General features: G+C 37.2%; 2 protein-coding genes across 11 annotated transcripts in view; both read right to left on the reverse strand.

Moving 5' to 3' along the window:
• The window catches only part of LOC118274492 (phosphatidylinositol 4-kinase alpha), a 67,522-nt gene extending 64,596 nt beyond the window's left edge, over nucleotides 1–2,926 (reverse strand). For 6 of the 9 annotated variants that reach the window (XM_050696931.1, XM_050696936.1, XM_050696935.1 and 3 more), the window contains exons 1-2: nucleotides 2,742–2,926; nucleotides 155–365 (exon numbers count right to left, since the gene is read on the reverse strand). In XM_050696931.1, the coding sequence (XP_050552888.1) occupies nucleotides 155–365; nucleotides 2,742–2,825 (295 nt within the window). In that variant the 5' untranslated portion in view covers nucleotides 2,826–2,926. The remainder of the gene's footprint in view (nucleotides 1–154; nucleotides 366–2,741) is intronic. The other 3 variants (XM_050696937.1, XM_050696939.1, XM_050696938.1) reach the window with 1 other exon arrangement.
• Nucleotides 2,927–3,392: 466 nt separating this feature from the next.
• On the reverse strand, nucleotides 3,393–10,862 carry LOC118281710 (luciferin 4-monooxygenase). Of its 2 annotated transcripts, none has more exons than XM_050696865.1 (11): nucleotides 10,649–10,862; nucleotides 9,352–9,559; nucleotides 8,770–8,953; nucleotides 7,436–7,579; nucleotides 6,625–6,778; nucleotides 6,075–6,209; nucleotides 5,484–5,615; nucleotides 5,283–5,363; nucleotides 4,727–4,873; nucleotides 4,072–4,237; nucleotides 3,393–3,578 (listed from the first exon to the last, which is right to left on the reverse strand). In XM_050696865.1, exons 1-11 carry the CDS (start codon nucleotides 10,727–10,729, stop codon nucleotides 3,451–3,453), a joined length of 1,560 nt encoding a protein of 519 aa, XP_050552822.1. In that variant the 5' UTR covers nucleotides 10,730–10,862; the 3' UTR covers nucleotides 3,393–3,450. The 2 variants fall into 2 exon arrangements, with proteins under 2 accessions (XP_050552822.1, XP_050552821.1); XM_050696864.1 differs by having other exon boundaries at nucleotides 6,625–6,781; nucleotides 10,649–10,860.
• Between the last annotated feature and the right edge of the window lie 2,468 nt (nucleotides 10,863–13,330).

The following is a 13,330-nucleotide window of genomic DNA, read 5'->3' on the forward strand; positions in this document are numbered from 1 at the left end:
AAATCGTCACTCGTTTAAGTAAATATTAAATGTCTCTAAGTGCGGCAGTTAGATTTTGACTGACATTTACTTTTAAATTCTCTGACATTTATTATCATGCACATTACACAAACAGCCTGAAAAAGAAATACAAATAATGAAATATGGTACTCACGGTCTCCATTCTTAATCCTATACACCGGTTCCTCAAACTGTGCAGTCGTGAGACACTTCAGGACCTTCAGGAAGTATGGCAGGAGTTTGTCCTGATGCTGCAGGTTGCTCTGGAGGAAGTACAGTCCAAGGGCTATGGATGCTTCCTGACTCCGCGGTGTCACAATGAGAGATGAGCTCACTTGAGGACATAGCATGAAGAGGGTGTTCACCTGGAATTTGATGTGTTGCTGTGTTAGAATTTGGATATTATTGTTTTAAAATTAATTGTATATGTATGTATGATTAATGATAAGGTTTTATATACAATATCCTACTTTATTTGAATAAAAAAAATCTTCAATGATTATAAAAAAATACATTAAAGTTATTAATGAATTTCTCAAATATTCCATTTTCATCTATCTGTACAGGATAACGCCTAATGTGATAAATGTGCTTATCTTAACACCTACATACAGCTTATGGCATATTTTTTGCATGCTGCATAATGCAATCCTTATAAATTCACCCAAAGTACAACAAAATAACTAGTCAAGTCAATTCCATTAGAAATCAAATTGAGAGCCAAGGGCACCCAAAGCCTGTGTGTACTAAAGTTGGCAGCAAAAAAACTATCCCATAACAAAATGCATCCAAACCAGCTCAGTAGTTTATAAGAAATACTCTTTCACATTTATTTGTAACTATAAGAAACATGTAATGTGTGTGTGTGTGTGTGTGTGTGTGTGTGTGTGTGTGTGTGTGTGTGTGTGTGTGTGTGTGTGTGTGTGTGTGTGTGTGTGTGTGTGTGTGTTTGTAACATAAGAGAGGTAAAATAACATTGACACTAAATTACCTTGAAATAATGTCATGAGAATACAGCCTATTGTTGAAACACTATAAGGGGATTATTGTGTGAGGTAAACAATTTATTTTTATAAGAATGCCAAATGCTACATAGTAGGTGTTAGTTTATTTATTTATTCATAATTCAACAACAATATAGACTTACAGTAACAGTGCCGAATCGTCTTCATGAGCTATTTAACTTTGATGTTAACTAATTAACTTTGAATATACAAAAGAGACATAGCTTATCTGTTTTGAACCTCTTCCATGTATAGGACACTCATACATAAAATAAATATTAAATTCCCTCTTAGTCCTCTGGGGCGGAAACCTCAATTTCGAAAAAAGGGTTAAAACCAAACTTTTTGTGATACCACTAAACCAATTTAAATAAATTCCACAGTATAAAATTAGGTCAAATGAAATTACTGATTGAATATAATGCACATGAGATGCAATGCAAGGAAGGAAAATTTAATATTCTGTTTCGTGACAGGCCCGGCTATTACAATAATAATTTATGTTTCCTAAATAGGTATGTGGCCATGTTGTGTTTTTTTTATTTAGATAATAACTTATTATCTATACTATATTCAACTACATATCTACGGAGAGTTGAATGTATTTAACCTCCATCATTTTGACCGACATAGAACGCATTGTGGACTGCCTATGTTTAATAGTGTGGCGATGCACATTGAAATTTCAACAAAATATTAACAGATACGGTCATAGAAATCTTACATGGTATGGGATAGAAAATCCCAACAAATAACTGTTGAGCAGTAGCTAGTACTAGTTGTTCAGTCGGAGAATGTTCCTTTTCCTATCTTAGGTAACTCCCTATTCCCTAAAGCAGCATTATGTTTTGTGGCTGATATCAGCCATGAAATGTATAATATATCGTGAGTTTTAATATAAACATGTGTGACACATTAAAACCTTAAATAATGTCCCTATTACGAACAGAGGAACCTAACCTAGTTGGAAAAAGGCCAGTAGTAAGTATGTTGCCAACACCTCAGAATTTATTTATTTTAAAGATTTTATAGTCTTTTGTTATGCCTTGCACTTGTAAAGAGAAATCTCTTTCAATACATTATTTTTAACTTGTTAACTGCCACATCGGACAATGGTGACCGACGCTTAGCAGACGATTTGCCTTTTACAGTTTTCTTTAGGCAGTTAATGCTTTAAAAATTTTAATATAATTTTGAAAGTTACTCTTATAAGAATTCAATTCATAGAAGATTGTAGCGAGTAACAAAATGATAACAATTGCTATCATGCATTTTAAACACATAATACCTATTCAAGGCCTGAAATACAACCACAACTAAAACCTCATTATTTCCAATGACTAATCTGGCTGTAAAATCCAATGTCATTGCCTTCCACATGAGATTAAAAAAGTTAACTGGACTTTCAAGGTAGCTATTAGACACATTCAAATTAATGATTATGTCATGATTGTTCGATATTATGTCTAGCATCGATATAGCAATCACACATTGATGAATCACAGCTCATCTCTGCTTCACACTAATGATAACAACCAAATGTTTGGGTGAGGTCATGTATTTATTTTCGATTAAAAAATACTATTAAAAAGCTATTGACCACGATACTGACGACTTAAGTTATGAACAAATTGTTAATTGTGCTACTATGTACATTTCTCTACACAGAATTACAACGGGAAACATTACAATTACGAAAAATTAACAAGATTGCAAAATACGTGTTGAAATTTTTACCTTCTCCCATGGTGTTGGATTTATACTCGATAGACATCGAGCTAAATGTTGCACGGTCTGTCTGAAGAATTCGTTTTCATCCATGGCTTTGTTTATATTATTCGATTAAATACATTTTTAATAATAAATACGTGATTACGATCGACGATATCAGCCGATCGTAATTTGACAGTTTGTCAATACTGCGTTCTGTTCTACGGATACTCTATTCGCTCTTCCATCGTGCACAAGTTTTTATTTTGCTTATTACTTTGCTAAATTCTAATAATTACTTAATAAGAAAACAGTGAATATGATTTTATAGTTGCTATTTATAATATAAATAAATAAAGGCTTCTTATTTTCCTTAATTAAAAAAAAATGTAATGACAACCGTAGAATGAAACGTCTTTGCAAACGTTCCAATCCACGTAGTTTACTTTTACATTTTTTTTTTAAGGCTATTGACGTTTACTTTTTTTAATGAAATGAAATTGAAACGGAGGTGTATTTTTATTTATCTTCTTTATTGTAATCTTGTTACATGATAATATTAATTACATATGGCACTCAAATTATTTTGGCAATCTTTTTGTCGTGTATGACATCACCGTTTAATTAAAACATTAACCCTGAAGGATTTAAAATGGATATAAAAATAATGAAAGAAAATAAATTTAATAACTTTTAATATTATTTATTTTTAGGGCACTAAAAATTAAAACATATTTTATTCTCTATAAGCTACAGCGGCTATATGTTTCAGTTTCGCTCGCGCCACTTTTCCTGCAGACGTGCGAGGTATTTTCTCCATGAATATGACTCCACCTCGCAAACGCTTGCTATATGACAGTTTATCTGTGGAAAAGAGGTTTTAAAATAAGAACTCATTTGTTTTAACGTAAAAAAATCTATTAAAAAATAATATTACTTATGAGTGTACCAAATTTCAGATCAATCGGACGTCAGGAAGGGGGTTAAATGCTAATTACTAAATTTGATCCAAACAAACAAACAGGTCAAGCTAAATAAAATCATTTTATAATGACTACTGGCTCGTAACTCGAGTCTTCAATCAAGGAGCCTCGATTTTGATTTCCGGTTGAAGCAAAGTTTGTAAAGAGAATAGAATATATGTATTGGTCACTACCCTTGCTTCTCCAGTATATGTCACAACTTAGAAGAGCCAAGGGAGGCGAGAAAATAAATCTGAACTTTTGGTTTGCAAAGCATTCAGATTTAAATCCCCTCTTAATTAGAAAAGACCCATAGTCTAACTTTAAAAGGCCACAAGCCTTTGAATTATGGTGATGGTGATATGATTGTGATGGTGACTTTTTAAGGGCCTCACCAGCAACGAGCTCCTTAATCTCATGCGCAGTAACTTTGTAACCTGGTCTCCGCACCACGCAGGCGACTGGATGCTCTCCATCAAAGACGTTGGAGACACTGGTCACACTGACGTCCTTCACTCCAGGGTGCTGGCGGATGACTTCTACTATTTCTAGCGGTGCTACCTGCGTAACAGAAAGTTAGGTTGAAGAAAGACTTTAAGTATCTAACTTTTTTATTAAACATGGCCCCAATCTAGGGTTTGTTTCCGCAACATCCGTACCCTTAGTACTTTCGGCGGTCAGATTGGCCGGCGCGAATGGACCAACCGATGCCGATGAGTTTTAAGATTTTTTTATGGTAGTAGCCGGTAAACGAGTAGACGGATCACCTGATGGTAAGCAATCGTCGCCGCTCATGGATTGGGGAATTCGGGATTGGGGTATTTGGGCCTTTGGTAACCTCACTCACACAACGAATCACAACGCAAGCGTTCTTTTACGTCAGTTTTATGTGAGACCGTGGTATCACTCCGGTCGAGCCGGCCTATTCGTGCCGAAGCATGGCTCTCCCACACTTAAAATGGTAAAGAATATCTATTTATGAGATTCTGGTTTGATTCAATATCCACGGCATAGATGATTTGGGATATAAGGGAGTTCCTGCGTACTCACATGATAATTCCTGTACTTAATTAACATTCCAAGTCGTTCGACGAAGTAGAAGTAGCCATTCTTGTCCTTGTACAATAGGTCTCCTGTTTTGAACCAGCCATCTTCTGTGAACACCGCTGCCGTCTCTCGTGGGTCGTTGTAGTATTCCTGTAATAATTAATTTGAAAAAAACATTGCCCTATATTTAATAATCACTCTATGTAGTCTAATGTAATTTAATTCTTCTGAGCTGGTAGGTTCCTAAACACAATTTTTTTTTCTTCCAATGACTTCTACCGCCTTGGGCGAGGCAAGAGGAAATGTCAGACTAAGTAACCCGTTAGTCAGTCCGCAGCTCCGTATCGCCTTTTTTTATTTAACTCTACGGTGGAAAATGTTTACGGTCCTCTATTTACCACTTATCAGACCGATAACAGCTATAGTTGAAACTGAGGTCTTAGACCATGTGTATTGAGTTATTTCGAAATATAAAGAGGTTTCCTGAGAACCTCGTGATAACTTCAAATTGCAGAGAAGAGAAGTTCGAATTATCGAAAATAAGAAAACAGCAACTTACCGTAAACATAGGCCCTTTCAGCCACAACTCTCCACTAACTTTTGGCTTTGTGATTTCTATCTCTGTATCTGGATCCATTAGCTGTGAACAGATTTACAAAAACTTCATGAAGTTGCATATATCCCTCCAGGTCACGATATTAATGGAAAGGTCTGGATAATTATAGTAAAGAGAAGAAACTTAGAAAGAAATTTAATGTACCTTAACTTGATGAACGTCGGTGGCCTTTCCGCAGCTTCCCAATGGGCCATCTGGTTCTAGCGAGAATACTTGGCCCATAGTTTCAGTTTGCCCATACATTTCAACGGCTATTGCATCAGGACGTATTCTCTTCTGAAATCGAAATAAAATAAACGAATCATTGAATTATTCCTCAGAATTATTGATGTTCTTTTTTCTGTTTTACTAGGATCAGTGACCTAACAAGACCTGACAAGAACAAGTCACCTTTTTGCTCGATCCTTTGCGGTTTTTTTCTTTACCATTATCATATGAGTTAAAAGCTCGCAAAGGTCAGAGGGTCTAGTTTTTTTTAGATTTACGTGATCAATCAGCGTTTAGCATCTTGGAGTAGCCAATCAAAGCGCCGAAGTAGTGCTTAGTACGAGTTTATTCCACGTGTAATGAAAGCGCGTTCGGCGCTCTTATTCGAGCCGGCCAATCAGACGCCGAACGCGCTTTTATTTCGATTTATTTAAAGGTAAAGCAAACTCGTATTGTATAAGTATACTGTTTAAAATACAATGTCTACTTCATACACTAGTATCTGGATATTAATATGGAGGTTCTTACCCTCAGCTCATGAAGGAGTTCCTTATGCACCTTCCCTCCTGTCACCATGACTAGATTAAATGAAGTAAAGTCGCAGATCTTTTCGTGTTTTAATAGAGAATCCAGCATTGATGGACCGAACAGTGCGCTGATTGGCTGCAAAAAAGTAAATTTTGAATGTTATATACTGGTAATTAGTAAAGGATTAGGAAACACATGATTGTAATCATGATTACAAATAACTTTCGAGAAGGCGAATAAAATTTTGTAGTTTTACGCTTCCCGTAAAGTGTCACGCATTATGTTAAAGGGAAATCTAGTTATGACCCTCTTTGTATTGGCCTCATGGTTATAATATTATTTTACTTTCCAGCAAGATTAAGTCATTAATTTTAGGAGACCATTGTCCAAAGGGATCACAGATGTTCTGAAAGGAACTAAATTTTTATTATAACTGTCGTGAGACATACTAAATTAATTGTTATGTTATCGACTTACTTACATAACTGTTTTATGAGAAACTATATATAGACATAATAATTAATGAATGTTTAGTTTTTAGATAACTTACTCGATACTCCTTAATAATATCGACGATGTGGTCCGTAGTGGGTTGCAGAGATGTTTGAATCTTGCACAGATTGAACAGTGGCATGGCTATCGCATTGTAGAAACCACCTATCCACTGTACTGGAGACAAAAATAGGGCTGGCGTGTTTCTTGGGCTGCTGTTTAAGAAGATAAACGAATTTGTGATTTAAGATCATAGATCATAGACTGCCTCGTTGGTCGAGTGGTCGCAAGTGCGACTACCGAACAAGGGGTCTCGGGTTCGATTCCCGGGTCGAGCAAAGTATTGCTGGGGTGTTTTCGGTTTTTCGAAAATTTCTCAGTAGTAGCACGGAGTCTGGAAATGTGTCCGGTATATGGCAATAGGCTCACCACCTATTACATGGGACTTATAACATAAATTATTGTGAAAAGTGGCATTACTTACGTGTCATAATGTGCACCTCTGCCTACCTCTTCGGGGATTAAAGGCGTGACGATATGTATGTATGTATGTAGATCATAGAATCAAGGTTTAAGATAGATCTACCTCGTGGTGGCAAAACTGGCACATAGGTATTAAATGTCTCAGAGTAGCCATTAAAAGTTAAAACTTAAAAGTTAACAACGCAAAAAATACTATCAGGTTCCATTCATTTTGTAACCGAAAATTAAAAAGAAGAATGAAAAAACTAACTCTTCTCTTTGACAAACGAAACAGAACTTTTCTTTCATATTTTGAAGAGCTAGATAGCCAAGAGAGAATGATTCGAATGTATCACTTTTTGCAAGTTACATTGTAAACAAAGCTGTGCTATGTCCACTCAACTTACTCTTCTATTTGAATATATTTCCTCAGCTCCTTCAGCCTGGTCATCCAGGGTCTGTGCTTAAAGGCAGCTATCTTCAGCACTCCACTTGTTCCACCAGTACTGATGAGCCAAAGGTAGATCTTGTCTAAGTCGAATTCTGCTGGCCTGGTAAAGTAAAAAGAAAGTCCATTTCATCAGCAACACCTGACAATCCACCTGGGGCCTTAGTCTGCTATTACAATTGTGTCAGAATGGTCGATCTTTGAGCAGTGCGAGAGGGACGGAGCTATACAACCTACATAACTCCGTCCCTCTTGCACTGCTCAATGATCGACCATTCTGACACAATTGTAATAGCAGACTAAGGCCCCTGTGGTGGACTAAACACATAAACCCTAATTCACAAAAACCCCAAATCTCCTATCCTCAAATCCTCGAATTCTAACCTACTCTGAAACTCCTAACTCCTATCTTTTATTTCTAGCGGGGGGGGGGGATCATCCAATGACTTTTCCCGCCTTGGGCGAGGCGAGAGTCAAGTGGTGCGGGTGCAATTTCTTACCATCAGGTGATCTGTATGCTCATTTAACGGTCTGTGCCATAAAAAACCTATGGTTCAGGTTTGCTGATGCCCGATCTCTATGAAATATGCAGTGCTTTAATCAGTTCATACAAACACTGCGGGAAGAATACGGGAATAAGTTAATAGCTAAATTCTTCTGCGTTGCTGTCTTTATACGGCTTTTTTAAGGGGGGGAAAATCATCAAATGATTTTTCTCGTCTTGGGCGAGGCGAGAAGGAGTGTCAGACTCTTGCTGACCAAAAACGACCCCATTCCTAATCCTGCTTTTCGAGCCGGAGCCCTGGTAAACCCGTTAGGTATTCCGCAGCTCCGGATCAAGCATCAGTCTTTAAACGGCTAGAATTATTTGAAGATTCGTAACTATTATTATGAATAGGTACATATGTATATTTACCTACAAAAATAAGATAACTGAGTCATTCAGGTATTGGTATTCAACATTACGTCACCTTGGAGCCTTATAATTGTTTCGGTCTAAAGGTCGCATGCGCAATGTTACTTAATTTCTGAGCTCCTAATAGTTTTGGTCCGTGAAATGTCAAATTTTATGGCATTTATTTTAAGAACATGTCAAATCATTTCCGTTTTTTTTTGGTTTTTAAGTTTCGGATTGACATACTCATCATTTCTGTTATACACTAAGTAACACTAACTAACAAAACTAAATCGTTAAACTTCTTTAATCAATCTACTTTCAACCCTATTTTAAGAAGGAATAAAGAAGAAAGTGTAAAACTCTTCACCAAATAGAAGCAGCATCATAATTCTTACCGGAATGTCTCTAAATTATCTCCATCATCGTACTCCCTGATGAAGTTCTGTATGGAATGCTTTCCTTCTGAGAAAGTCACGACCTTCGTGTCCAGCCCCAGTTCCGTGACAGCGTCTATGAAGTGCTCACACTGGCAGAACGCTACCTTCGGTTTGGTCAGCTTGAATAACTTCTTGATTTCCTCTGAAATCATTGACAGAAGAATATGATGGATATTTTACAAAGCAGAATGGATGGTGAAATTCTGTACCCTTATTGCGAGTTTGCTTTACGTTTAAAGTAATCGAAACGAGACCGCATTCAGCGCTTTTTTTCCCAGTCCTCGATTCCCCAACACCCTTAATTCTAAATTCTAAAGTCTCAAATGGCCCAACTCACTTGTAACGCCTCTGTTGTTTCGAGCTGCGGCGATTGCTTACCATCAGGTGATCCGTCTGCTCCTTTACCGGCTTATATCATAAAAAAAGGTTTAGGTTTATCATAAAGCCGTTACTGTCAAAGCCTCTTTCACCGCCAAGAGTAGGAATGCTGATAGACACGGGACAGTCTGCCGTTACACATAATTTGAACATATTACTTACCAAACTTAAACATAGGATCAACGCCGACGATGGGCATGCCGTTCAGCAGAGCAGCGTAGTATGGTATGTGAATGTCAAGGTGGTTCTTCCCGTGCAAGGCTAGCACATCTCCTGGCTTCGCTCCGAACTGACGGAGACATTGTGCCAGGCGCATAGACCGGTACAGTACTGAGGCGTTACTCTCGTATTTTCCTGTGGCTGCGTCGATCTGGAGAAAAAGATAAAAGAGATGTTTAACGGTTCCTAAATGCTTGAAATTAATTTTAATTAAGTTATGACGGAACTCCATACCAGAGATTTTGGATTGATATCGTTTCATAATAAAGGTGAATGAAAAGATCGACCCCAGAATTGATGAACGGGGACAAAACACAACGCAAGCGTTGTTTCACGTCGGTTTTCTATGAGGCCGTGGTATCACTCCGGTCGAGCCGGCCCATTCGTGCCGAAGCATGGCTCTCCCACACTTACTCGACATCTATTTCAAAGCACGGCTCAAGAGTATTTATCATACTTTCAGCTTTATCCCTCACAGTTATGTGGGGTTGAGCCTTTTGCCATTAATGAAAATATGGTGAACTTTGATACATGAATGATATAATATTAAGGAAACCACAAAAAACATTTTTGCATTTTATTCCGCTAAGCATCGTGATCTGAAGGTCAAAATTGGTTAGTTTGTTCTTTATAAGCACATATGAAATCAGTTAAGAAAATATTTGACAGATGATACCTAAAATATGAGACTTGTAGTCAAGACAAGATCTTTGCTAATGAATCCATTAACTATGTTGCGCTTTGATTTGTATCTTTTTTTATGGTATATAGGGACGGTGATCCGTCTGCTCGTTTACCGGCTGATCCTGATGGTAAGCAATTGCCGCCGCCCATGGACACCCGAAACACCAGAAGCGATACAAGTGCGTTGTCGGCGTTTTGCGGTAAGGAATTTAAAGGTTGTTGGTGAAGTGAAGACGGGTAATTGAGTCTCCGGTAACCTCACTCACACAACAAAACACAACGCAAGCGTTGTTTCACGTCGGCTTTCTGTGAGGCCGTGGTATCACTCCGGTCGAGCCGGCCCATTCGTGCCGAAGCATGGCTCTCCCACACTTTCTCGAAATCATTCTCAAAGCAAGTCTATAGAATATAATCATAGCTACCATTGATCATACTCCACCAATAAATAAATATGCGCTTATTACATCACTCCTAGATAAATTAAGTCTTACTCCACACAAAATAAAACTCAAAATCGTTACATAAACACTTGTTTTTAAACTAAACCAACTCTAACCTGGCATACAGCATTGGGCCGGGTCTTCATATGTTCAAAAAACAAATGTCCAAGATGTTTATTATCACCGTTATTCGCCATTTTCACGCGCAAAACACTAGAAACTTCACTGTTATTATGACTTTTATCAACGAAGAACTCTTATGTATTAAAACGTATTTTCTTTAGAAGCTACTCGACGTATATGCCACTCATAATTTTATAAAGAATCCGGTTTAATTTCAATGCAATAGTTGATATTTTGAACTCGTATGGCGGGTTTATTTTTAATTATATATATAAACTAATACATTTTCCTTAATACATAGTAATAGATACTTACAGTAACGTAACTAATGTTTTTTTTATACTAAACCAGTTTATCTAGTACCTTTGTAGGTTTTAATTTATCAATGTTTAATGATTTGCCTTTTATGCAAAATTGATACATTATGAGAGTGAACTTTTTTTAAGTTTTACTAAGTAACGATTTAAGTAACCATTAACGGACTCTGAGTATAGCATACATAACTTTCGTGAGACATACTAAATTTATTATTTTGTTGTTCAGATTACTCACGTACCAAATTATTTGACGAGAAACTCGACTAGTTTCAAGTCATGCTAGAGGCTCATATTCATGAGCAGCATTCCGCGTCCCATCACGTTGCTACTGATTAGATGTTATTTTGCTACTCATGATTTTTTTTATTTAGAGCTATCGGTCGACGAGCTGTTTTCGAGCTGATTGTTTGTCCACCTCGTGGGTGGACATTATCATCAATTCTTCAGCCAGAAGACGTCCATACCAGACGATGGTTAAAAATAGGGCTCCATATGAACAGTGATACACATATGAACAGACATACTAGGATTGGGGTGCTTTTCTACAAGAGATGTGCAATGCAAGCTACTTATGCTACGAAGATGTAATAGAGATGTAATAGCTAAGCTGTGTAACTATGTGACCGATACTAAGCTATGTAGCTGTGCGAGGAAGATGCGCATCTCGAGTATGCGATGTATCGATAAGAGAGAAGACATCCATACCTGAGTCCGTTTCCACCAGTGCTATGCTATACCAAAGAATATGATTGGTGGAAGCCAAACGCAAACACAGCAACGTAGCATAGCACATCTCTGGTGGAAAAGCATCCTCGGTGGAGTCATCTTAGGGGCGGATTTCTATCTCGGAAAAGCTAAAAATAGGTTGAAATACGAGTATTGAATTTATTTATTACTAGCTGTTGCCCGCGTTGAATAATTACTTAACAGAAATTGTTTTTATTTTTTTCTCAAATATTATATAGGAGTGTCTATGTATATTTTTAAGAATGAAATTACCGCTTTTAGCTACATGCATATGAATATGCATACGATACATACGTACACCTAAATTATCATTTTACCATCTTTGTCTGTCTGTTTGTTCTAACTAATCTCTGAAATGGCTAGACCGATTTTGACGGAACTTTTATTGGCAGGTAGCTAATGCACTAAGGAGTAACTTAGGCTACTTTTATTAGACACAAAGTCCGTAACCAACGCGAGCGAAGCCGGATGTATTAGCTAGTGTAATACATATAACCTTGAAAATTATTAGGCAATATTGTGAAAACTAGTTTTGGTCTATTTAGAATCTTTATTTAAATTTTTGACATGATTCGTTTATTGGCTATACTGAGCTAGTAGATCTATTGTTAAATGGATCTTTCTCGACCTTTTTAAATTGATGTTTTATTTAACGAGCTAGCTATAATCTTTACCACAGGTGGGGCCCAGTAGGGCTGATGCCTGATCCGGAGCTGCGGACTACCTAGCGGGTTTACCGGGGCTCCGGCTCGACCAGCAGGAGTAGGAACGGGGTGGTTTTTAGTCAGTAAGAGTCTGACACTCCCTCTCGCCTCGCCCAGGGCGGGAGAAGTCATTGGATGATTTTCCCCCCTCAAAAAAAGCTATAATCTTTAAGGTCTAAAGGTGCAATTTAGGCAGCAGTTATCTAGCTACTATTTAAATACTTAAAAGGTAAACTTCAAATTGACTGATCTTATCGCTTTACATCTACATCTGTGACTCTTCACAACTGCATTTAATTCAAAGGTATTTATGGTACCTAATTCAAAGAAAGAAATCTAAATGGACGTGACCCACAATACCTACACATTAGTACCTAATACATAATATTAGAATAAAACAAACTCAATTTCACATTGAAATCGTTTATTGTCGTAATTAACAAAATAATTACCTATCTAATAACATATTCAGTATATAACATTTATTTTTTTAAAACGTTGCCCTACACTAGGATTTTCTACTGTGTCGTGGGTGCGTTTACAAACATACAAGTTCACATACACATGACACCCAGACCCGAAACAACAATTTGTGGATCACACAATGAGTTGCTCCGTGCGGGAATCTCGCCCAGCCACCGCACTAACTGTACAGTCAAATTTATTTATTTATCTTTAATATTATAATTCAATACTGTGATGTAGGTATACAATACTAGCTACTTCCGCGCGGTTTCACCCGCTCTGCTCGGCTCCTATTTGTCATAGCATCATGTTTTATAACCTATAAGCCTTCTTCAATAAGTGGACTATCCAACACAAAAAGAATTATTCAAATTGGACCAGTAGTTCCGGAGATTAGCGCGTTCAAACAAACAAACAAATTCTTCAGCTTTATAATATATAT

Source organism: Spodoptera frugiperda, chromosome 11, assembly GCF_023101765.2.
Source record: "Spodoptera frugiperda isolate SF20-4 chromosome 11, AGI-APGP_CSIRO_Sfru_2.0, whole genome shotgun sequence".
NCBI lineage: Eukaryota > Metazoa > Arthropoda > Insecta > Lepidoptera > Noctuidae > Spodoptera > Spodoptera frugiperda.

What these genes read in the sequence shown, in the direction of transcription:
- LOC118281710 (XM_050696864.1), bottom strand. Translation starts at nt 10,729, where the DNA reads ATGGCGAATAACGGTGATAATAAACATCTTGGACATTTGTTTTTTGAA. An exon ending in GATAATTTAGAGACATTCCG is followed by an intron (nt 7,580 to 8,769) that starts GTAAGAATTATG and finishes TTACTTTACCAG; the next exon opens with GCCAGCAGAATTCGACTTAG. An exon ending in TGAAAGGGCCTATGTTTACG is followed by an intron (nt 4,874 to 5,282) that starts GTAAGTTGCTGT and finishes TAATTATTACAG; the next exon opens with GAATACTACAACGACCCACG.